This window comes from Podarcis gaigeae (genome assembly GCF_964106915.1).
Source record: "Podarcis gaigeae genome assembly, chromosome: 5".
Lineage (NCBI taxonomy): Eukaryota > Metazoa > Chordata > Lepidosauria > Squamata > Lacertidae > Podarcis > Podarcis gaigeae.
In genome coordinates, this window is record NC_139681.1 from 31,819,518 (window position 1) to 31,842,410 (window position 22,893).

At 45.0% G+C, this 22,893-nt stretch overlaps 1 protein-coding gene across 3 annotated transcripts in view; it reads right to left on the reverse strand.

Moving 5' to 3' along the window:
- Positions 1–22,893, reverse strand: part of UNC5B (unc-5 netrin receptor B) — a 159,937-nt gene that overhangs the window by 35,142 nt on the left and 101,902 nt on the right. For all 3 annotated transcript variants that reach the window (XR_014564825.1, XM_083740683.1, XM_083740684.1), the window contains exons 2-3: positions 9,874–10,095; positions 601–744 (exon numbers count right to left, since the gene is read on the reverse strand). Coding sequence is in view for 2 of the 3 variants with exons in the window: in XM_083740683.1 (XP_083596809.1) it covers positions 601–744; positions 9,874–10,095 (366 nt within the window). In the remaining variant the exon portion in view is untranslated. The remainder of the gene's footprint in view (positions 1–600; positions 745–9,873; positions 10,096–22,893) is intronic.

Consider the following 22,893-nt stretch of genomic DNA (forward strand, 5'->3'; position numbering starts at 1 on the left):
ATTAAAAATGGCAGCGAGTGTCCAAATATCAGTGAAGAGCACTGCTCCCACCTCAAGAACTCTCGTATCAAGTTTGGCAATATTTTTCCAAGCGGCATCCGAACATAAAGACAACAAACTTCCCCTGACATTGAAATACCTTGCCTCCATCCTTGATTATTAAACACACAGGCCTAATCTTTGCCATTCTGAGCCCACCGTCAAGGGCTCTCATTTTCTTCCATGAGAACGGGGTAATAAATATATGAACATATGTGAAATGCCCATTGAAATCCTTAAATCAAACAATCCTAAACTATGATGAAATGAATTCTCTTTTGTCTTGTTCTGCTCATTAAAACAAAAAACATAACATAACATAAAATTCTCCTTTCCAACAAAGGGTATCCCTCCTTCTTTCTGTTACACACACTCTCACACCCCAACGTGCCCAAAATGTATAGAACGGCTCACATTTGAGCAAACATGAACTGCTTACAATGTTGGGGGGTATATTCTGTCCATCTCTGTCCTTACATACAAATAGACTAAGTACCTGGGAGAAATGCACAGTATGTAAAGTACCCGTGCGAAGGAGGGTTAAACACACTCAAGACCTACATGCTATCCTGACGTAAGCTCTTCGGCTTTTGGTAGTCCCAGCAGAGCTCCATGCCACACACTGGCACCAGTAGTCTTCTAAGCCAAAGAGTTCTTCCACTTGCTGTCGAGAGACTTCAATCTGGACTTCTTTTACAAGGAGCCCTGGAAGAAGAGAAAACAAGGAGGAGGGTTAATGATGAGAGTCAGGGGGGGAAGAGAAGCTAGGACAGTGGACTCTCCTTCCTTGGAGGTTTCAAAGCAGAGCTTGGATGGCCATGGGCCATGGATGCTTTAGCTGAAATTCTTGCATTGCAGAGGGTTGGACTTGATGACCCTTGGGCCCCTTCCAACTCTATGATTCTATGATATGGGAGGATATGGGAGGATATAGAAGTGCATGGAAGTGAGAAATGCATACACATAGCTGAAGCAAGGGTTTAGATGATTAAGAACTGAGTACCAACAGGCTGAGCAAATGAAATATGTTTTGAATGAAAAAGCTCCTCAAGGAGAGGCTGTTTCTGGTCAAATGAACTACTCATCGAGGGCAGAACTCTAGAGTCACCCAAGGGTGATAACTCTGATAGAGCCATTATCAACATTCAGCTGTTTTACGAAAGAGCCGCTATTACTACTGGCTAAGATATACCCCATTACTCCTCCTGTTTTAGTGCAACCTTAATCGCTTCACCGTCGCATTAAAAATCACAGCCTCAATTCAGCAAGGCACATAAGCATGTGCTTTAATCTTATTGCCTTAATATAGTAAAACCTCGCTGCCAATTGTCTACAAATGAAGAGCAGAGTGGATTCAGAAAACCTCGCTGCCAATTGTCTACAAATGAAGAGCAGAGTGGATTCAGCAGCAGTTGAAGCAACTGTTTCTCTTGCCTTTCCCATTATGACAATTGTATTTCATTTGCTTATAAAACACACACACACACACACACACACACACACACACACACACCCTAACGGTGGTACTAAAGCTATGCAACATGAACTGAAGATGTTTATGCCCTCAATAAAGATGGCTGCTACTTTAATGAACATGGCAGGTAGAGACAGAAAAAGGATTTGAGCCCGTTATGGCTGACATTTCCAACTGCTTTCTGTGGGTCTGGGAAGCTGCCATCTTATTAATAAGAATAGGTCTCAGAAGCCTCTTTCTTTATACTTTAAGGCATCTGCTCAAATTCCAAATTACCAGGACTGACCCGTTCTATAAGTAAATGGTATATTTGCTCCATGACCTTCAAATCACTGCTGTTTGTCAAACCCAAACTTAATTACCTGTAGTGTTCATAAGCTGAAGGGTGACCATGCTTCAATTGTTATATCCACAGACAATGTTTGTTTACCGCAAACCCTTTCTGGTGCCACTCCCTGGTTTTCTCACCAAAGAATATTGCAAATTGTAGCCTGCATGCATTAGTCTGTTCAGAGATCACTGAACACTCCTCACTGAATTCCCCGGGAAGAGGGCACGTCTGTTATAGCCTGGTGCTGCTACTGAGAATCAACTTCTGGAGATCTTGACCCTCTTCACCAAACTACAATTCCCAGAATTCTCTTGAAAGCCAAGATTGCTCATTAAGCCCGTTTAAATCTGCAGGATATAGTCACAGTGTTCTCTCATTCTCTTCCTAGACTCAGCAAGTAGCCCAAGTCCCCAGCTTTTGGAAGAAAGTACTTGGGAAACCGGGACGTGGGTGGCGCTGTGGGTTAAACCACAGAGCCTAGGACTTGCCAATCAGAAGGTCGGCGGTTCGAATCCCCGCGACAGGGTGAGCTCCCGCTGCTCAGTCCTAGCTCCTGCCAACCTAGCAGTCTGAAAGCACGTCAAAGTGCAAGTAGATAAATAGGTACCGCTCTGGCAGGAAGGTAAACAGCGTTTCTGTGTGCTGCTCTGGTTCGCCAGAAGCGGCTTAGTCATGCTGGCCACATGACCCGGAAGCTGTACGCCGGCTCCCTCGGCCAGTAAAGCGAGATGAGCACCGCAACCCCAGAGTCGGCCACGACTGGACCTAATGGTCAGGGGTCCCTTTACCTTTACCTTTTACTTGGGAAGCCTGGGTTCAAATCCCCATTCAGTCATGAAGTTCACGGGGTGATGTGGCACCAGTCACTATAGGGTTGTTGTGAGGATAAAATGGGAGTGGGGAAACCATGTATGTCATCTTGGAGGAACAGCCGGGCACAAATGTAATGAATGATGGAGGGGGAAACAGATTTATGGGCAGGGATAGAGGCAGGCAGGCATGTGATAGGAAGTGGATCCTCAGAGGAAGCAAATAATAGCTGAGAATGAGAGCAGCATGGGAAAGATACAGATAATTGTCACTCATCTAGGCCATCCACTGCCAGTCCTGCAGCTTATATGTCTCCCACATTGTTTTTTGATCTCTCTGGGATGCAAGCCTGGGCAGTGCATATGGATGTCCTGGGCTGCCCGAACGACAAGACCTTGTTGATATGGTCCAAAGGAAAGCAGAGCGATACGTGTGGCACCAACTTGGCTGTAGGAGTTGCCAGAAGGAGGCATACAAAGTGCCGTCCAACCATCTTAGGGATGCCATCAGCTCTGCAACAGGAGATTGGCAAATAGGTCAGTTTCAGCTGATCTCTGACAAGAACACACTCTTGTGTGCTATTTGTACTAATAACGCATGCGTTTTTATTCATGCTTTGTCCTGGTAGATGCATTTCTGTACACATTCCTTGGCTGGAGAAGTGTGTTGCAAAATTTTGAGAAGTGTGCATTTCGAAGAAGGGTAGCGGCATTTCAGTCTGAGTAATGTTTGGGAAACAGCAAGTTATGCAGGTTCACCTATAAATGCGAACGGAATTTAAATTCCCCTCCTTCACTATCTACAACCCGAGGACAAGACTTACTTTTTTTTTTTTTTTTTACAATTAAGTGCTTCTTGAAATCTGAATGTAGAAATGGTATGATTGTGTGTGTAGCTCCCTACACCAAGTCCTTTGAGAAGGATGCAATGGTAGTCAGTTAAAATATTTAAGAAATATTAATTCCTCCAACTTTCTCCTTTGCTGTACAGTGCCTGTGGATCACATCCTAACATGTCTCGCTCCTTTCGCTGGTGTGATGGTAGCGCAGGCGGGATGTCAGGAATGTGTGGCAAGTGGTCTCCTGGGACATTAAAGCCTCTTGCCCGCCTGTTGCAAATCCATTTGCTATTCATGCTGGCAACCTCAATCCTAATTAAATAATTTAGCCCTCGAAGGCATTTAATGTGGACTTTTTGCATGAGTTCAACAGTGCAGCACGGACTTGTTTAATGGAAGCTTTAATTACAGTTATATATTCATTTAAAATTGTTTTACAAAGAGAGATTGCACTGAGCAAATGGGAGAGGGGGAGAGAGAGAGAGAAAGAGAGAAAGGGGGGGAAAGAAATATTTTCTGACTGTTAATAATATACCGTATTTTTCGTCCCATAGGACGCTCCGTCCCATAGGACACACCTAGTTTTTTGGGGGGGAAATAAAGGGAAAAAATTTCCCTTTATTTCCCCCCCAAAACCAGGTCGGGGAAACCAAACCAGGTCGAGGAACAGCGGGATGGCGGCGCTGCGCCTCATTGCTGTCCCCTGAGCTTGTGGGGCTGGCCGATGTCTGTCTCGCGGGCGGGGTGCTCTGCTTCAGGGAGCCCCTCACGCCAGGTGGCAGGCTGCTATCCGCAGCGTGGGGAGCCCTGCGGGGAACTCCTGCAGGACTCCAACACGCTGCGGATGTCTGTCCCGCGGGTGGGGCGCTCTGCTTCAGGACGCTCCTCGCGCCGGGTGGCAGGCTGCTATCCGCAGCATAGACAGCCCTGCGGGACCTCCCGCAGGGCTGCCTAGGCTGCGGATGTTATCCTGAAGCCTGGAGAGCGACCCCTCTCACTCTTCAAGCTTCAGCGAAAGCCTGCATTCGCCCCATAGGACGCACCCAGATTTCCCCTTCATTTTTGGAGGGGAAAAAGTGCGTCCTATAGGGCGAAAAATACGGCACATTGGAACCATTTCTCGCTAATGAAAAAGATGATGAGAGCTCAATTCATACCATGGCTTTTTCAATACATACATACATACATACATACATACATACATACCCAATATAGGCAACCTCTTGCAAGATCCCTATCAGCACAACTAAGAAGGTGGAGAGTTTGTACAAGACACTGGCCCAGTTCATACATAATACTACAGTTTGTTCTTGGCTTACCACTCATCATTTTTGGGGGGTGAGACAAACCATAAACCTGGTTTCATACACAACACTAAGCCAAACCATGGCAACAGTAGCACTGGGATGGGTGGGGGGAGGAAAAAAATTCTCATGCTGGGTACCCCATGCTTGCTCATTCATGCAAAACCACTGGTTGTTGGTGGGTTGGGGCCCACTACTGTGGCCTGATCCAAGGTGGGTCACAACAGCAGCAGCATCACCACCATGCAAACATACGGCAAAGGAAAAATCAACAAATGGGTCTCTCAAATGCATTTTTGGGTTGAAGGTGGGCTCTGGCTCTGAAAGGATTGGGACTACTGTGCTATGACACCGTTTGGCTTGGCACTGCATGTGAACCAGGCCATTCTCTTGCGGAGAAATTGCATGGATTCGTTGGGGAATCTTGCAAGTGCACCAGCTCAAATCGACTATTAGAGTTTTGTTTCTGTGGAATAAAGGGAACTTATCAAATATTAAGCACGTGGAAACATGTCTCCTCTAAGAGACAAGTCATGTGTGTGCATGGACTCTTCTCCTGTGATCATTCTTCATGCATGTAAGTAATACATGCTTATGGTGACCTTTTTTGTCTTTCACACCACAGGTCTCCAGAACGGATTCCACAGTTAACAGGGGGGTAGGGCAGGAGTCCTTGCTTGCAGAGAACCAAATCTTTTAAACCTCTGGTCCCACTACCCACTATCCCTGAACCTCTTCCCCCATGTTGGCCACTGCTGCTAATATACCTGCCACCACTGCTCTGCTTTTTTAAAATTTCAGTGTGGATGTATGCACATGCATTTACAAGGGGCCACTTCAATACACAAAGAGGGCAGAACTCTAACAATTAAAGTACAGCACACATAGCAGACCAGTTTGTTTGATGCTTGCATAAACTTAGAAATAAATGTGATGGCAGCTGATGTATCAATTGAGGAGGATGCCTGATACTGAGTCTGAATGTTGCTTCATCTAGCTCAGTGATGTCCACATTGACCAGCAGGATTCTTGTATGGTCTCCACTGCTGAGTGACAGCACCTCCCAAACAAAAGGGTTGGGGAGCAGGAGTGAGGAAAAACAGGAAGGCACCACAAGGATGAAGGATCATGTAATGGAATTAGCAACACCTCTCTGAAATTACCAAGATAGCCACACCTGTTTAATCAAACCTGTCCCCGTGCACAGCCCTGGCAAGGATGCACACTCAGCAGGATCAGACATTTACCAATAAGTGCAACCAGCCACCCTCACAGTCTCCTCCGCAAGTTGGCTGTTGGTACTTGTTTGCCATTGCCAAAATGGATCTTATCTAGGGCAACAGGGCAGATTATATTTGCATCTTCAGCACAGCACCCAAGTTCCATTGCTGATTAGTAATGGGGGTAGGGGGGAAGCAGCTAAATGTGAAGCTGACTGTGTAGGTAGGTGATATGTCAAAAGCCGTCCTGCATTTCTAAGGGTGCAGGGATTGCTCATTGCTCACAGAAACTATCCTTTGGCCAGAAAACATAGGCTGTGAAATCAGCCCTCAGAGATGATTTCATGAGATTTGAATTATGGTGGTGCAGGCCACACACTTTTCTGAACTGGTCATAAGTTGACTCTGTTTCTGACGTGTGTAAATTCAGTGCTTGGCCACAACGAACTGATCAGGCCTAGCTTGTCAAAGTGTCATCAGTACCCACACTAAGCACCTCAGAAGATTTACCATGTGCTATTACACTGCTGAAGCAATTAGCATACTAAGGAGCTTTTCTTACATTCTAAAGGAGCAGAAAATGCCCTCAGGTGGAAACCATACAATGAGCGACCTTGTAATGAGTTCTTGGAGTGAAACTGACAAGAGTAGTTTTAATGGGCAGAAGTTATAATGCTATTTATAAGTAGTTGGCACTGTATTAAAATCCATCTCAGATTATGCCACCCCTTTAGCTACCTCTGTTGTTTAGAATATTTCCTCACTTAACAAAATGACCCAAACCCTAAAGACCTCATCTGGACCATTTTGTTTACAGGTCTGGCCCTTCTACTAGTGACTCCCTTTTCACAATGGCTCTCGAAGACTCTTCATCCATGACTGAGGAAAATCTAGAGAAGTGCTCTAAGCAGAACATGACTTAGGATCAAGCTGGGCAGAATATTCCCCTCTTTTGTGGAACCACTTGTCCTTCACAAGAATGGGGGGGGGGGCATATTAAGCAACTGTAAGACAGGGTTGGGGAGAGAGAGGCAGGTGAATGTTAAGATATTTTCAGACCTGTTTTTAAACATGAGATGGCTGAGGGGTTATCAGCTGAAGTGGTGACAAGTATTTTTTATTATAAGAGAAAAGGCGGAGATTTTTGAAAGCTAAGATTAAATATTACTTAACATTTGCTCCACCCCCTGAAGTCAGAGAAAAATAGTACTTCAGCCCTGGATCGGTATGGAACAAGTACTTAAAATGAGGCCTACCAGAATCTTTCACATCTGCCTAACCATGCCTAGTTTGCCTGTGTGGGAAGAGAGAGAGAGAGAAAGAAAGAGACAGAGAGACAGAGAGACAGAGAGACAGACAGAAAGAGAAAGAAAGAAAGAAAGAAAGAAAGAAAGAAAGAAAGAAAGAAAGAAGAGAAAGAGAGATCTCTCTCTAGATTTTAGTATGCTAGAATTAATCAGAAAAGTTGGTATGAATATACAATAGACAATACAGGATCCCTTACTGTATTTCAAAAGGTATAAGAACATAAGACTGGCAATCCTGGATCAGATCAAAGGCCCACCTCATCCCATCATGTTTCTGACAGTGGAAAGTCAGGTCCCTCTGGGAATCCCACAAGCAAGTTACAGGGACAGTCAGTGTTAGTTTGGGGGTAAGCCAATTCCATGCACATGTAGCCCATTTCCACGGTTGTGCTAGGATTCCATGACTTAAATCATGAAGCTTGGTACTGGGACATCGCCTGATGAGCTTGTTTCAAACAAGACTAAGACGCAATTTCTCATGGTGCTGATCAGGTGTGGGCACGATACCCTTGAACTGAATTTGAACCAGTGCGAGTTATCTGAGGATCTGTCTGTCACAAAGCCAAGAAGACCCAGTTCTATGAAGTTCAATCGCAACAAGGCTTCTAATGTCCTGAGGCAACAATCTATAAATCATTCACTTTGGTGGGCTAGCCCCATTCAAGTTCACAACAGAAGGCTGCTGGAGGATGGCTGTAAAATCCTTGAAAATCCCCCAACAGCATCTCAGCATAAAACTGAACTTTCAGTCTGGATTCTTGTGGGGAACCTACTGCTAACCTCTTGCCACGGTAAAAATTGACTATGCTTCCGTACTGCTTGGTTTCTTGTTCTTAGCAAGTTTCTGATCCATGACAGAATTTTACCAACCCTCGCTTTTAAGATTATGTGATTTTCTTAAGAACCTCTTGTGAAACACTTTACTGGAAAATCTAATGAAAATATGCCTAAACAGTTGTTATTAAATACTAGCATGAATTTGCACGTTAAGAGTGGGACTTTGTTTCTTCCACCACAGACGTGTTGATACAATTCACCCTAATAGGATGTTGAAATTAATTACACCGTGATTCAGTGTTATCAAGGGCTTATCTAAACAATCGGGTGTAGTACATTACTACTACTCTGGCTTGCAGACATTTTACCTCCAGGAAAACCTTTCTATATTAGTCTGCTTTCAGAGAACCATGTGAACTGCAGACGATTCTGGGGGTTCCCTTTAGAGAAAGAGCTGGCCAGGCCAGCTCATGAGCTGAGTGCGTCCCCTAGAACAGTATCTCTCAAACCTTTCAGACCTGGGACCCACATTTAACCACAACAAACAATTGCAGATCCATCTGTGTCTATGTCTACCTCTATCTCTCACTCCACATATTTCAATGGTGGTAGGGTTGCTCTGTGGTTTAACCCACAGCGCCACTCGCCACAGAGCCTAGGGCTTGCCGATCAGAAGGTTGGCGGTTCAAATCCCTGAGATGGGGTGAGCTCCTGTTGCTCGGTTCCAGCTCCTGCCAACCTAGCAGTTCGAAAGAATGTCAAGTGCAAGTAGATAAATAGGTACTGCTGTGGTGGGAAGGTAAACAGAGTTTCTGTGTGCTGCTCTGGTTCGTCAGAAGCGGCTTAATCATGCTGGCCACATGACCTGGAAGCTGTACGCCGGCTCCCTCGACCAATAAAGTGAGATGAGCACCGCAATCCTAGAGTCGTCCGCGACTGGACCTAATGGTCAGGAGTTCCTTTACCTTTACCTTTAGAGTTGCTCTGCTTTTATGCTGTTCTACTTTAGATCAGGCTATGACCCAAAGGCAGGTCTTGACACACCAGCTGAAGACCACTACCCTGAAACACACCCAACATTATCAGGTGGCTGCTCATTTCAGGGGGCAACACTGGTGCACAAGCTGATTGTCAGAAAGGCTTGTCCACCGTGTCTGGTCTCCTCACTGAGGAACCACTGCTAAGCTTTCATAGAGACAGGAGTTTGGAGAGAGAGAGAGAAATCACTTGCTTTGGCCCAGTGCTCTTCCTCTGACCAAGTGTCCCAAAACTGCTCTGAATGAGACACAGGCTAGGAGAACTTTTGTCAGTTTTAATTCTCAGCTATCAAAAGAAGGCAAGTCAACGTATTTTTTTAAAAAAATATTATATAACAGATGGGAACGTGCTCTGCGGCATATGCCTCAATGGAGAAACAAAAATCTAAGATATAAAATATCATGCTTGATGGGTAGAAAAGAAGAGTAGAGCTGACACATAGAGCTGGCCCAAGATATTTTGGTGTCTGAGATGAAGGTATCTTTCTTCAGTACTGGCAATGGAACAGTCCTCTCCTCTGCACCTGAAGGCAGCAGGCTAACCTAGGGGGCTAATTTAGGGTGGCTTATGGTGTAGGCAGGCCCTGTGGCAAATACAGTTCTGTCCTCTAGCTTCCTCACTGCCACTCCCTGATCTCCAAAATGTGCTGTCTGAGGCAGCTGCCTAACTGTACCTAGTGGTAGGTCTAGTCCCAGGTGGGCCTGAGAGATGGTTTGATCCTCTAATCCTTCTCACCTGTGATTTCGTCCAAGCTCTCTGTGGTGATGTGATCGTTCTGGTTCACCCACTCGCCGTTGCACTTGAAGTAAATCTGGGTGGCAGGGTTGGCTCTGCAGATCAGTTCCACTGGCTTGTTCTTCACAATGTAGGCATCTTGTGGCTCCAGTAGGAAATGGGGAAGGGACTCTGCAGGGGCTGATGGGAAGGAATCTGGAAGCACCTCTCCATACTCAATCCCTGCAATGAAAGAGGAGAAATGTGAGAAATTTAGCTCCACGTGCTTCAAGCAGCAATGCAGACCTCATAACCCGACATCAGTTCTTGGCTTTGAAAGAACGGTGTCTGATGGACAACAACCTGAATTTCATAACTTTTTGACTCCTTGTCAGTTGCAGCTTCCTTTATTCTTACCCCCACTTCGTAACTTAATATATTTGCAGAGTCATTGGCCCAATTCAGATATATATACCGTGGTTTGCAAGTATGGACTGTAGTCACTACTGTTTCCTGGTTTGGGATTCTTTCATTAAGGCACTCAAGGGAAAAGAAAGGGAGGATAGAGAGTGCAAACACAACTATTGTTCTCAGGGCAATGCTGCATGTTTTATTGGGTCAAGAATATCATAGCTGAACCAGGTCATTGTCACTTGCTTTCTCTTGGGACACCAATCCTTAACAGAGATGCAAGCACGGAAGCATACTTCTTAGTGGGACAATTTCTACAGAACCAGCAAAGCGTACTATTTGAAGACCCATTTACATATGCTTGCTCATAACTAAATCCCATGGACTTCAATATAGGTTACTCATGGGCAAGTCATGAAAGCTACTATAACACTGTGGGAAAGAGATAGAATCTGAAAGTCTCTGGTTCTGCCATGGACCATATAGATGGCTTCAGACAAGACACTATTGCTCAGCCACCTTCCTCCTCCAATCAACAGTATGGAGATACCACCTTGCAGGATTAATGAGCTATAAAGTATTTGGATGTCCTAAAGCACAGGTGGACAATCCAGAGCTATGGGGGTCAACTTTATTTTAGGTAGCCCCCGATGCCCTTCTGAATCTTCCCTGGTAACTGGTTAAAGAACAGAAAACATAAAGTAGGGGTAAATGGACAGTTCTCAGAAAGAATGAGATCTTCAACAAAAGAAAAAGTTGCCTGCCCCTTTCCTAAAGCATCATACAGATGCTAAACATATTACTGCCAAGTGGCGGTAGGATTGCATCCTTCATGTGTTACAGCCACATGGCAGGGATCTTGAATGCACTCCAGTCACTTAGCAATACAGTGAGAGTTGAATGAGAAAACTGGAGCCAGACTGACAGGCCCTGGGAGACACAGGACACCCCGGTCTGGGTGCTTCGCTCCTGGCTTTGAGCCCTGAGGAGATATATGTACTCAGACTCTTGGGAAAGGGCAGCTGCATACACAGAAGAGAGTATGTAGGGGGAGATACATAATGTGTTTTCTGTTGGGGGAAATACTCCAGGGGATATTCCTCTGAGATGGGCAGCCCTGAAGGATGAAGAGTGGGGAAAAGCCTCTTAAGTATAGAATATAGGACAGAATATAAGTAATAAGCATTTCATATTCAGAGAACATTCTCCACTAGGCTGTAGCAATTTTGAAAGGGATTACAACACAGATCGACCCTGCTTGCCAACTGCACCATATTTCTTTCTCTCTCTCTCTCTCTCTCTCTCTCTCTCTCTCTCTCTCTCTCTCTCACACACACACACACACACACACACGGTAGGCACTGTGTGCTGCTATTAAACCTTCTGAGTACTGGCAGAGCTAAGGCAAGCATGGTGTTCCTATGATGTTTCATGGTTCAAGCATGCTTTGTGTCCAGCCTGCTTGGCACTGCCAAGGGTCTTCCTGGGCACTGCAGGTTAAAGACCAAAAGTAAACAAACAGTTGCAACGAAGCAAACATCTAGGATTGAAAGATACCAGGCAAATCTAGGCAGTCTTGGGGATGAGCTTCCAAGTTACACAGAAGAAATGAGGTCTTGGATGATATATTGCCCTCAGCTGCTGGGTCATGCCACACAATTGAGCTGCACAATCATTCACACACACACACACCTCTCTTTTTAAAAGGGGGGTTTATTTATTAAGTAAAGAAAGAAGAGAAAGTCAGAAAGGCAAGAATGGAAGAAAGAGAGCAGGAGAGAAGGAGAAGGAAGATGGGCATATATTGTAATAGCTGAAAAGTGGATCCCATGGTACAGATTGAACTTGTGAGGTTGGACTAAAGGGAAATGCATTGGTAGTAGGGTTGCCATATTTTGAAGAGCAAAAAAGAGGACACATTTGCCAACTTCTGCTTTTAACTATGGATCGCTATGACGACTCTCGTTTTACATACCCATGAAAAAGAGGACCTGCCCTGGAAAAGAGGACACATGGCAACCCTACAACCCAAACTAAGTACCAGCCAATCTTGAGTTTGCCCACAAACCACCAGGGCCTGCCATTTTGAGTCCTTTAGAAAACAAACCCCGAAGGGAAATAAAGATTAGGCCCAAGGAAGCCAGATGCCAGAGATGTATCCTGAGGGGGAAAAAAAATCAGCCTGTGAAAATACACACACACAAACACACACACAAGGCTGGCCATTTAAAATCCATTTAGGAAAATTGACTTTCCATTTCCATTTTAACACAGCACTAGGGAAAGCAGTAGGACATTTGTCATAATCCATTAACTGCTCTTTTGGAAACAACGAATTAAACTCCAGGCTAATCTCTCTTTCTCTCTCATGGTCCCTGGTTTCTTTGCTGCTGCTGCTGCTGCTGCTGCCAGGCATCCCCTTCCTAATTTCATTTGCAGGTCTGTAATTTTCTCAGCACCCGACCAATTGCACAGGGATGCAGAGTGTAATTAGGGCACACAATGTCCTCCTGGCGAGCCCTTGTGAGCCTTTGCACAGCTGCAGCCCAAAGCAGCTCGCTGGGTACCCAGGAGCACCCCAGAGCGGAACGAAGGAGGCAGGAAGTTGCAGGGCAGGCAAGATGATGGTTTTGTGATGAATGGGCATTTCTGGAGCTAAAATTGAAAAAGGCTCCAGTCCAAGATGATCATTTGGAATAAAATGCCCTACAGTGTAGGTCCCATAGCTTAAAGACAGCCGAGTGGTGATTACAGATTGTTCTCTCTGACCGCCTGTTGTTTGAGCTTTGAATAAAAACCATTCACACACAAACAAACAAAAACAAAACAACCCCCAAAACAGAAGAGAATGCCCTTAGCAGAGAAAATAACTAGCATTCAAGTTTGACGAAAGCCAGGATCATCAGAATTCTCTGGTCCAATGAGAACAAGCATTTGGAGATGGGGAAGACACGTTAGATTTGAAGGTTTTGTTATAAATAAGGTGCCCCCCCCAACATTCTGGGACAATTTGGGCTCAAAGCAGCCTGTACTGCCATATCTCAAATATTTCCAAAGATATCATTAGCCAGGACCAAAATTAAGCATCATGCTTTTAAAAAAGATGGGGCAACTTGAATGATTTTTCTAAATCAAAACCATTTTGTGAATCAATTGTCTTATGCTTTTGAACCCAGCAACAGGCAGCTAAGAAATAATGCACGTGGTTGAACAACAGAACAACCTTCTAGAACACCTCAGATGTTTTTTTGCAGCAGATGCTGCAACCACAACTATCTAATAGCTGTATTTGGCAATTCGGCCTCAGACAATAAAATGGAACCAGATGGTGACGCAAATCCCAGGGTCTGGTCTGAAGTCATGGGAGTCTACTACCTTGCTGAAGCTAAGCAGGTCCAGGTCTGGTTAGGTCCTGGATGGGAGCCACATGTACACCACCTTGGGGAACATGGTGGATGAAAGGCAGGATATAACTGTGATAAAATACAATAATAAATAAATGTCCTCTGGCCCAGGGGAAAAGTGGAAAAAGCGGTTGTGGTCATCAAAGCAAGGGAACTTCATAAGTGACTCTTGGCATATGTGGTTCCAGACACGCCACAGGCACCTATCAGGAAGTGGTGGTTGTGGGAAAAAGTCTCAGGGCCAACCCCAGAGGTTGGTAACATACCTAAGCCTATGCGCCATCTCCCTGACTGCACCAAGGAAACACAGATAAGGCCCATAAATATTGATTGCTCTCCACTCTGCCTCTCCTTCATCTGCCTGAGGAAAAAGGCATTTATGCTCTATGCCTGAGCTGCAGGCTGTTTTTATGACTTTGTTTTACAGCTATAATGCCACGATCATTTATAAAGCAGGTTTGTATATAAAGAATGTAAACATTAGAAATCCATTAGTCTCTTAAAGTGCGTCTGGCAAAGTTCTTCTCCCCCAAGTCACTCCTCTCCCTCCGCCCCTTTGGTAATCTCCACGTCCTCTCTCAGGCTGGGCTGAGGGGAATTTCAAAAGATTACAAGTACTTAAAGATATATTATCCCTGGCCAGGGTTGTAACACAGGCCTGAAGCTACCAATTAAGTTTTCTCGTTGCTGTTTGCTTGTACTGATGTGTTTCTGTTGCTGGAGTTTTTATGTTGTTGCTGGCATGTGTGTGTGCATGCACATAGCATCCGATTTAAACCCCAGGATAGAGGACTAACCTCACAGCACTTTGCAAAGGAAAAATGCCCACACCTCTGCCATGGAAGAGACATTTGGAAGGAGAGCACAATTCATCTTCCAGCTCCTGACATTCCTTCATTGTCAGCCTCTAACTCAGGGCACCTGAGCTCATGCTGAAAGATGCCCCTTAGCTAAAGGGATGTCCCTTATTCCTGAACATGACAGCTGCATCGGACATAATGGATGCCCCATATTTCAGAAGCACCTTGCTCAATACGTGGCACTTCGCAGAGCAAACTTTTTGCTGCTTTTCTCAGTGTTAGCAGCTGTATTGGTCCCAGAGAACAAGGCTCACAGAGCCTGGAATGTCAGGATGTGTCAGGATGGCGCTGGGGGCTGCTATCGAAAACAGCAGCAACACCTCCCCACCCCATGTTAACATCTGGGTTACTCAATGCATGTTGCAACATCGTTGCACTGTAAATTTCCCTGAGTCTGTATCAGGCAATCAATGAAGCGCAGACAACGCTTGCAACATTGCAATGTCATGACCCTAGATGTTATGGGGCTGAGGAGAAGGAACCGCGGGGCTGCTGGTTAGGACAGCACCCCCCACAACTTCTGTAATCTCTAGTTCTTGCCTGAGGTGGCACATTTTACTTAAAGCATTCAAAATGTTTGCATGAAACATTGGAGTTACGATGAATTCACACTTTGTGTCCTCCAGATATTGTGGAACTAAGAATCCCCATCAAGCAGGACCAGCGGGCAGGGATGACAGAAGTGATAGCCTGGGTAAGGTTGACTTAGATGCTCAGATTGTGGGAGGGGAAGAGGGAAAGATTGATACTGCACTGCTAGACAGATGAAGTTTGAAAGAGAAGAATCCTACATTTACTACTATTTATAAAACATATAAGGTTGAACTTTTATTACAACAGGGTGCTACAGAACTGTAAGAACATAGAGCAAGTCAGACACTCCTCACCTTTGCACTAACTAATGTTTAAAATGCAAGGTCTGGAACCATAAAAAGGAGTGCATTTAATTAGTCTGGGTTTCTTGCAGCTTCATAGCACCTCACTGTTTTGGGACACTTGATCTGCCAATGCTATCATGAATGTCCACAGGACAACACCCCAGGTTAGTATGCAGTACTCAAAAGCCTGCTTTCCCCCAGCAAAATAGTTTAACACTACTGGGTAACTGCCCACACTCTCTGTTTTATAGGTATAATAATGATAGGCTTAATCTGCTTTGGCACTGACAAGGTATTTTTTTAAAAATGTATACAAACTCAACTACTCTAGATTTCTGGATGTCTAAATTCTTTTTTTATTAGGGAACAATCACTTCTACACTAGGTAGAGCATCATGAAAGGCTTAAAAATTAACCAAGAAATTCCTTCTATAGACAATGGATGTTTCACTCTAGGCTTCTCTTTGGCTAATTGGCTTTTCTAAATGTCAGTAATTACTATGAATTCTTTCATTGGCTAAGGAAATCAGCCCTGAGTGCTCACTGGAAGGACAGATCGTGAAGCTAAGGCTCCAGTACTTTGGCCACCTCATGAGAAGAGAAGACTCCCTGGAAAAGACCCTGATGTTGGGAAAGATGGAGGGCACAAGGAGAAGGGGACGACAGAGAACGAGATGGTTGGATAGTGTTCTCGAAGCTACCAGCATGAGTTTGACCAAACTGTGAGAGGCAGTAGAAGACAGGAGTGCCTGGCGTGCTCTGGTCCATGGGGTCATGAAGAGTCGGACACAACTAAATGACTAAACAACAACAACACACAGAAAGGAAGGAGCAAACTGCTTTCTCACAAACAAATGAGCAGAACAGTGACTCCATATTTTGCCACATATATTGGGTTCTACAAGGGCTAAATGCTTCCAAAAGAGAGAAAGAAAACTGGTAATCTAGAGACTATAGTTTATGGTGTTTATGTGAGCTGTTCCTTCTTGCACCTTTTCCTTGACACTCATGAATACTCTCCTGAGACCTGTGGAAGAGAGGAGGTCCATTTGCAAACAAGAGTTTATTCACATAGCTATCAGGAAAAAAATGTAGAATTTTCCTTAAATAATTTTATCTCCAAGTCCTGACTCGCCTTCAGAATGTGAAAGCTTCCTGCATGTTGATGCTACCCCACAAAAGGAATAAAACTAGCACACACTGCCATGTAATATGGCTGCAGAAAGTCACTTGAAATAGCCTGCTCACTTGTTTCGCCTAGCAGGAAAAGAAAAAAGAAGTAGGTGACAGACTGCTCCACTTTTGCACAAGGCAATAAGAACAGCCTCCTGCGGGGGTATGTCAAACGCTCACTATTAATCTAAAAGAAATCAAGGTCATTTTCTTTAGCCAACTAGACACTTGCTGCTTCTTTGCTGATTAGAATTAAGGCTATCTGGTCATCAGAAGATGGGGTTCTGTGCTCTCTCTCTCTCTCTGTCTCTCTCTCTCGAATGGAGAAAATCACAGATGAGTCAGAGCTTAATTTGGAGAAAATTGTGGGCTTGTGAGTTCATTCCCAATTATGGTTTTCCTTCCCCCTTGGTGATCTGGATCCTTCTCTCCCTTTGGACCACAGGAAGAGAGAGCAAGCTCCTAAATAGGGATTGATGAGAATCTAGAATGGTTCCCCAGAATGCATGGCATCTCTTGAGATAAGGCATCATTTCTGCTCTGGAATGAGCACCAGTCTTCTAAAGTGAGAACATAAAAGAGGATCAGACTCACTTATGGAGGACAAGGCTATCAATGTCTACTAACCATGGCATTTAGGTTCCACTCCACTGTTGGAAATCACATGCCTATGTTACACTAGTTGCTGGAACTCACAAGTGGGGAGAGCGACGTTGCACTGAGGTTGTGCTTTGGGGCTTCCTATAGGTATCTGTGAGAACAGGAGGCTGTACCAAATGGGTCTTTGGGCTGGCTCAGGAGGGCTCTTCTCATGTGCCAATGCTATTAGCCCTTCGTGCCCTTGCTCAGTTCATAGTAAAGCTATTAAAAATCACTGCCAAACAGGGCAGTCAGCTCCCCAGGCTTTTTCGTTTAAAAACATGCCCCTGTTAAAACAAAATAATAATTGGCTGCTGCTCAGGACCTTAAGCTGACCAAAGGTTATTGAGGAGGCAGCAATGGTTGCCTTTTTTCTTCAAAAAAAACAAAACAACTAAAACACTAAATACTGCCTGGTCCAATAATGCTGTATAAAACAGACGAAGCACTAGATGGATAATAGAACTGACAACGGGGGCAAGGGGGAAAATTGCCTCTGCCTTGCAGGTTATGCAAGCTGGTGTTCAAGTGAATCACAGGCGGGGGGAGAGAAAGAGATGTTGGGCTGGAGAACGAAGGATTTTTTGGGGGGAGAGGTGGGGGGAAGTAACACGCAGAGCACATTTATCATAAGTAATCAAAACAGTCTTTCAGACCCCTCATTCCCAACCCTTGCTCATTCCAGCCAGCCTGACCACCCACCGCATGGGAAACCTCTTGCATTTTCTCCACTCAGCTGATGCTCTCAGTGGGGGGAAAACCCCATTTATTATTTTGGAGTTTGGGGGGGGGAAGGGTTGCAATGCACACAAAACAGCCTCTTTCACACAAGTTGCATTGTAGGCAAAGGGATTGATGGTCTTGGCTTTTCTTCATGGGGGTGGGGGGAGGAAAAGCAAGAAGCAATCTCTGTTAAGGGGGCCTTGCATGAAGGAAAAAATAAAACAAAATCTGGCATCAAACAAAAGCTGATGGTGGTTTTTTTTTGGGGGGGGAAGCAGTTGTCACAGTGGGCAACCCCTTATGAAGAGATGGAATCCATCTCTCCCACCAACAGCAGATAGTTTATGGGTCCCATTCAACAACATGTTATTTTCAGCTGGTTTAGCGGGGAACATACCATTGGTCCATGCCTTTTAAAATACATTGGAAGTAGCATGGAGGAGGAGGAGAGAGATTGTCAGAAGGAGTGGGGGAAAGGATGGCAAAACGAAAACAAAACAAAAAGCAGAGCAGGTGCAGGGCACCCAGACCACACCTGCACAGCTTGCAACCTAACAAGTCAAAGTGAGCCTATTAGTCACGTTTGCCCATGGCCCTACAAAGCCCTTGCCTGCTACCTGCTGGGAACTACAAAAGCAGGGATGTGGTCAAGTTCCTAGTCCGGCACAAGGCATAGCTGGTGGGTTGTGAGTTGGGTAGGCCTGGTCTGATAATACTGCACAGAGCAGAATCTGCAGTGCAGTGTTGGGGAAGCGCAGAAATTTCTCATGAGAAAAAGCTTTAAGGAATGCAGCAACAGTGAAAATATATGGGGGGGGGGGAGATGTAGTCTGCAATATAATCAATTGCAATTTCAACCTGAATTCATCCAAAGGATTGTCCTTTTAATCTTTCCATGAATCCGGCCCCCACCAAGTTCTCTTTGTCCCTCGACCAATGTGTGCACAGACACACATACATATACGCACTGAGATATACTTTCACACAAACACACAGAGGGCTAGAATGCTGCCCTCCTGCTTGTGTTGCTCTCTTTGTGCTCTATTCCATGGCAATTGAGGTTGCAAAGAACATGCTTGGAGAATGAGAGAGATTCTGATACACACACACACACACACACACACACACACACACACACACACGCCAATTACTCCCTGTGCTTTTTCAGACGCACACCATAAAACTATTTGAGGTGACACACACTATCAAGCATTGTAGACCACAGAGGGATGCGCTCATTCAGAGCGCTTCTGTCCTGATCTGAAGAAGTCACTGCGCAACATTCTGTAATTTCAGTCAGATAACCAAGAAAGTAATGTCTGCCTTGTCATCGTTCAGCCCTTGGAACTCTCTCTCTCTCTCTCTCTCTCTCTCTCTCTCTCTCTCTCTCTCTCTCTTTCTCTCTCTGTCTGTCTGTCTCCCCACACCCTCAAAATGGTGTAACTGCATGAACACAAAAATATGTACCGAATCAAAGACATCAAGAATGAAGGGCAAAGTCCTGCAAGGACATAAGCCTGTGGCAGTCAGGGAAGCTGATTGTGGGTCACCTCATGACAGTGCAGTTCTGGGAGAATAAAAACACATCCTCACCTCTATCAGGGCAATCCTAAATTCTCAGGCCTAACTTTAAGTTTTGTTTATTTACTTGATAAGTCACTTTGCCTCCAAACATTTTATTTTTTTCCTGTTTCATAAAATCTATACACTACTTGATTGTAAAAAAATTTCCTCAAAGCAGTTTACAACGCCCCCTAATAAAATCAAGGGGGGGGGGGAATCACAGCCATACTTTGAAACATGCAAAAGCTAAAATACTAAAGCAGATTAAAATTACCTTATTTTTTTAAGCATCTGGGGACAGTTGGTACAGCAGGAGGCTCTTGTTCTTTGGGTCTTGGGTTTGAGTCCCATGTTGGGCAAAAGATTCCTGCATTGCAGGGGGTTGGTCTAGATCAGGCATCCGCAACCTTTGGCCCTCCAGATGTTTTGGACTACAATTCCCATCATCCCTGACCACTGGTCTGTTAGCTAGGGAACATGGGAGTTGTAGGCCAAAACATCTGGAGGGCCAAAGGTTGGGGATGCCTGGTCTAGATCAGTGTTTTCCAAACTTGGGTCTCCAGCTGTGTTTGGACTAGAACTCCCATCATCCCTAGCTAACAGGACCCAGAGGTCAGGGACGATGGGAAGCGTAGTCCAAAAAAACCAGTGTGGGAAACACTGGTCTAGATGGACCTTGGGATATCTTCCAACTCTACAATTCTAAGTTTCTATAGGAAGGCTTGTCTAAACAATAATGTTTTTAGCAGGCACCAAAAAGAGTACTGTGGAGGTGGCCTGCTTGATCTCAATAGGCAGGGGGTTCCAAAGTGTAGGTGCTACCACACAATGAGACACAGAACAGGTAGTCTGTGTCACCTGTAGAAGTGCCAGTTCCATCCACGTGCATAGTGGACGCATGTGGGTTAAAGCAATCTCATAGGTAAACTGCTTCCAAGATGTTGAGGGCTTTATATGCTAATAATAACACCTTTAATTTGACCCAGTAGCCAGTTGGCAACCAGTGTAGTTCTCTGAGCACAGGTGCTACACTCCTGTCAGCAATTGTGCTGCAGCATTCTTGTGTTCCTATGCGACCCTTGGACCTCTTTCCCTCCACTACAGTGGTACCTCAGGTTATGTACTTAATTCGTTCGGGAGGTCCATTCTTAAACTGAAACTGTTCTTAACCTGAAGCACCACTTTAGCTAATGGGGCCTCCTGCTGCTGCCGCGCCACTGGAGCACGATTTCTGTTCTCATCCTGAAGCAAAGTTCTTAACCCGAGGTACTATTTCTGGGTTAGCGGAGTCTGAAACCTGAAGCATATGTAACCTGAAGCGTCTGTAACCTGAAGTGTCTGTAACCTGAGGTACCACTGTACTCACTTGCCCTGCTTCAAACTCGTAGTGTTTCTGCCTGCCTGGAATTTGTCTTTGAATTCTGACAATGCCTCCTGCTTGCCTGGATGAAAGTTAGAGAGAAGAGTGCATGAGTCTTTATAGTAGCACCTTAAAGACCAACTAAGTTAGTTCTTGGTATGAGCTTTCGTGTGCATGCACACTTCTTCAGATACACTGAAGAAGTGTATCTGAAGAAGTGTGCATGCACACGAAAGTTCATACCAAGAACTAACTTAGTTGGTCTTTAAGGTGCTACTGGAAGGAATTTTTTTTGTTTTGACTATGGCAGACCAACACGGCTACCTATCTGTAACTGAGTCTTTATAGTCACCTTTATAGAGACTAAAGGTGACATTTATATTTGTTGCCCACCCCTTTTAGCCTCTAGCCCCACCCAGCCCTCAGAAAATTGCCCCCAGGTAGCTCTGCTGGTGGCACTCATCCATTCACTGGAGAGATAAATGGACTTCCCTAGCAAGACAACAACTTATAGGGTTAGCTAATGAACGCTAAATGCCGAATAGCGGTCTAAGCAGAAATGAAAGCGCCGTGTGTGAACAACCTCCGACTCAAAGCAAATGCAGAGTTTAGAAGGAAAGACAAGTGGCACCAGGTTCCTACCCTATTTGAACTCGGTGGGATTTTCCTACTTAAATCCCGAGTGCAAGAACACAGCAGATCTATTTCTCAGCAACTGTCAGAAAAAAGACCCCGACACCACAGCCATGGGCCCCCTCTTCTCATTGTGCCGAAATAAAGCAACACCATGTGCTAGGGTTAATAACTTGAGTTTCCAAGATAATAAACCGTTCCGCTGAGTCAAAAGAAATTGTTCCCTCTCCTTGTCTTCCTTCAGGACTAGAACAATGACTGCCTAACATGACTAGGGCTTAATAATGTATGGGACTTAATAATGCACGACTCGGCAGACACCCTGCGATCGCGCTATTGAGCTCGTTTTCAGGCATCACCAGAAAGTGGATTCATGTGGCTTCCTATCTCCCAACTTTGAAAAGCCGCGGAAAAAGGGAGAAGTCTTTTTTTTTTTTAAACCTTTGCTTGAATTTTTGGTGTCATTTCTTTGCAGATAAATAACAGAGTTAGGAGGGGAGGGGTGAAAAAATTAAAATTAAAAAAAGAACAGAAAGTTATATTCTTCTTCCCCAACTCACCAAATCTTTCCACACTGGCTCGCTCTCATCACACACGCAGCTATTGAGTGAAAGCTAAACGATGACAAAGGCCCTTTGTAGCTGTGAAGTGCTGATTGTTTTGCCCTACACTGTGTTTTTGCATGGCTAGCATCCATGGGTCAGGGCCTCCGTCCCCCTTTCGCCTGGCCCTATTCAGCACACGGGACAATTCCCTCAGCAAGGGGTGTCATAGAAAAGAAAAGAGAGAGATAGAGAAAGCAGGGCATCTCCTTCAGGGCTGCTCTGAGGGGTGGAGAAAGGAAATGAAAGAGAGGGAGAGGGAGAGGGAGAGAGAGAGAGAGAGAGAGAGAGAGAGAGAGAGAGAGCAACAGATGAGAAGCAGGGAGCCAGGATGAGGGAAGGAGAAAGTAGCTCAATACACGACACATATCAAAAGACAACACAGCTCAGAGCTTTCTTCTACTTCTGGTGATTTGGGAGCTTTCTCTGTGATGACAAGTCCCTTCTTGCCTCACCAACATGTTCAGCGACCAGCTCTAAAGGACAAAAAGTGCAGCACTCCCTTCCGCCAGGTTACCTCCTCTGCACACTCCCATGCTTTTCCCTTTTTGCAATGGTTTCGACTACACCATCACCCTGGTGCCACCACGAGCTTTCCAGGATGGGATGGAGAAACGCCACGCCGCCAGACATAATGCACTGCAAAACCAATACCAGACTGAGATGGAGCAAGAAGCGGTCTTGAGAAATAGTCCTGTCTCCGGTCTTCCCAGAATCCCAGTTTCTTAAGGTACCTACCCTTTGCGAAAGAAAGAAACTGGGAGCGCTGGAGGAAGCCTAACAAGTGCTTTTGCC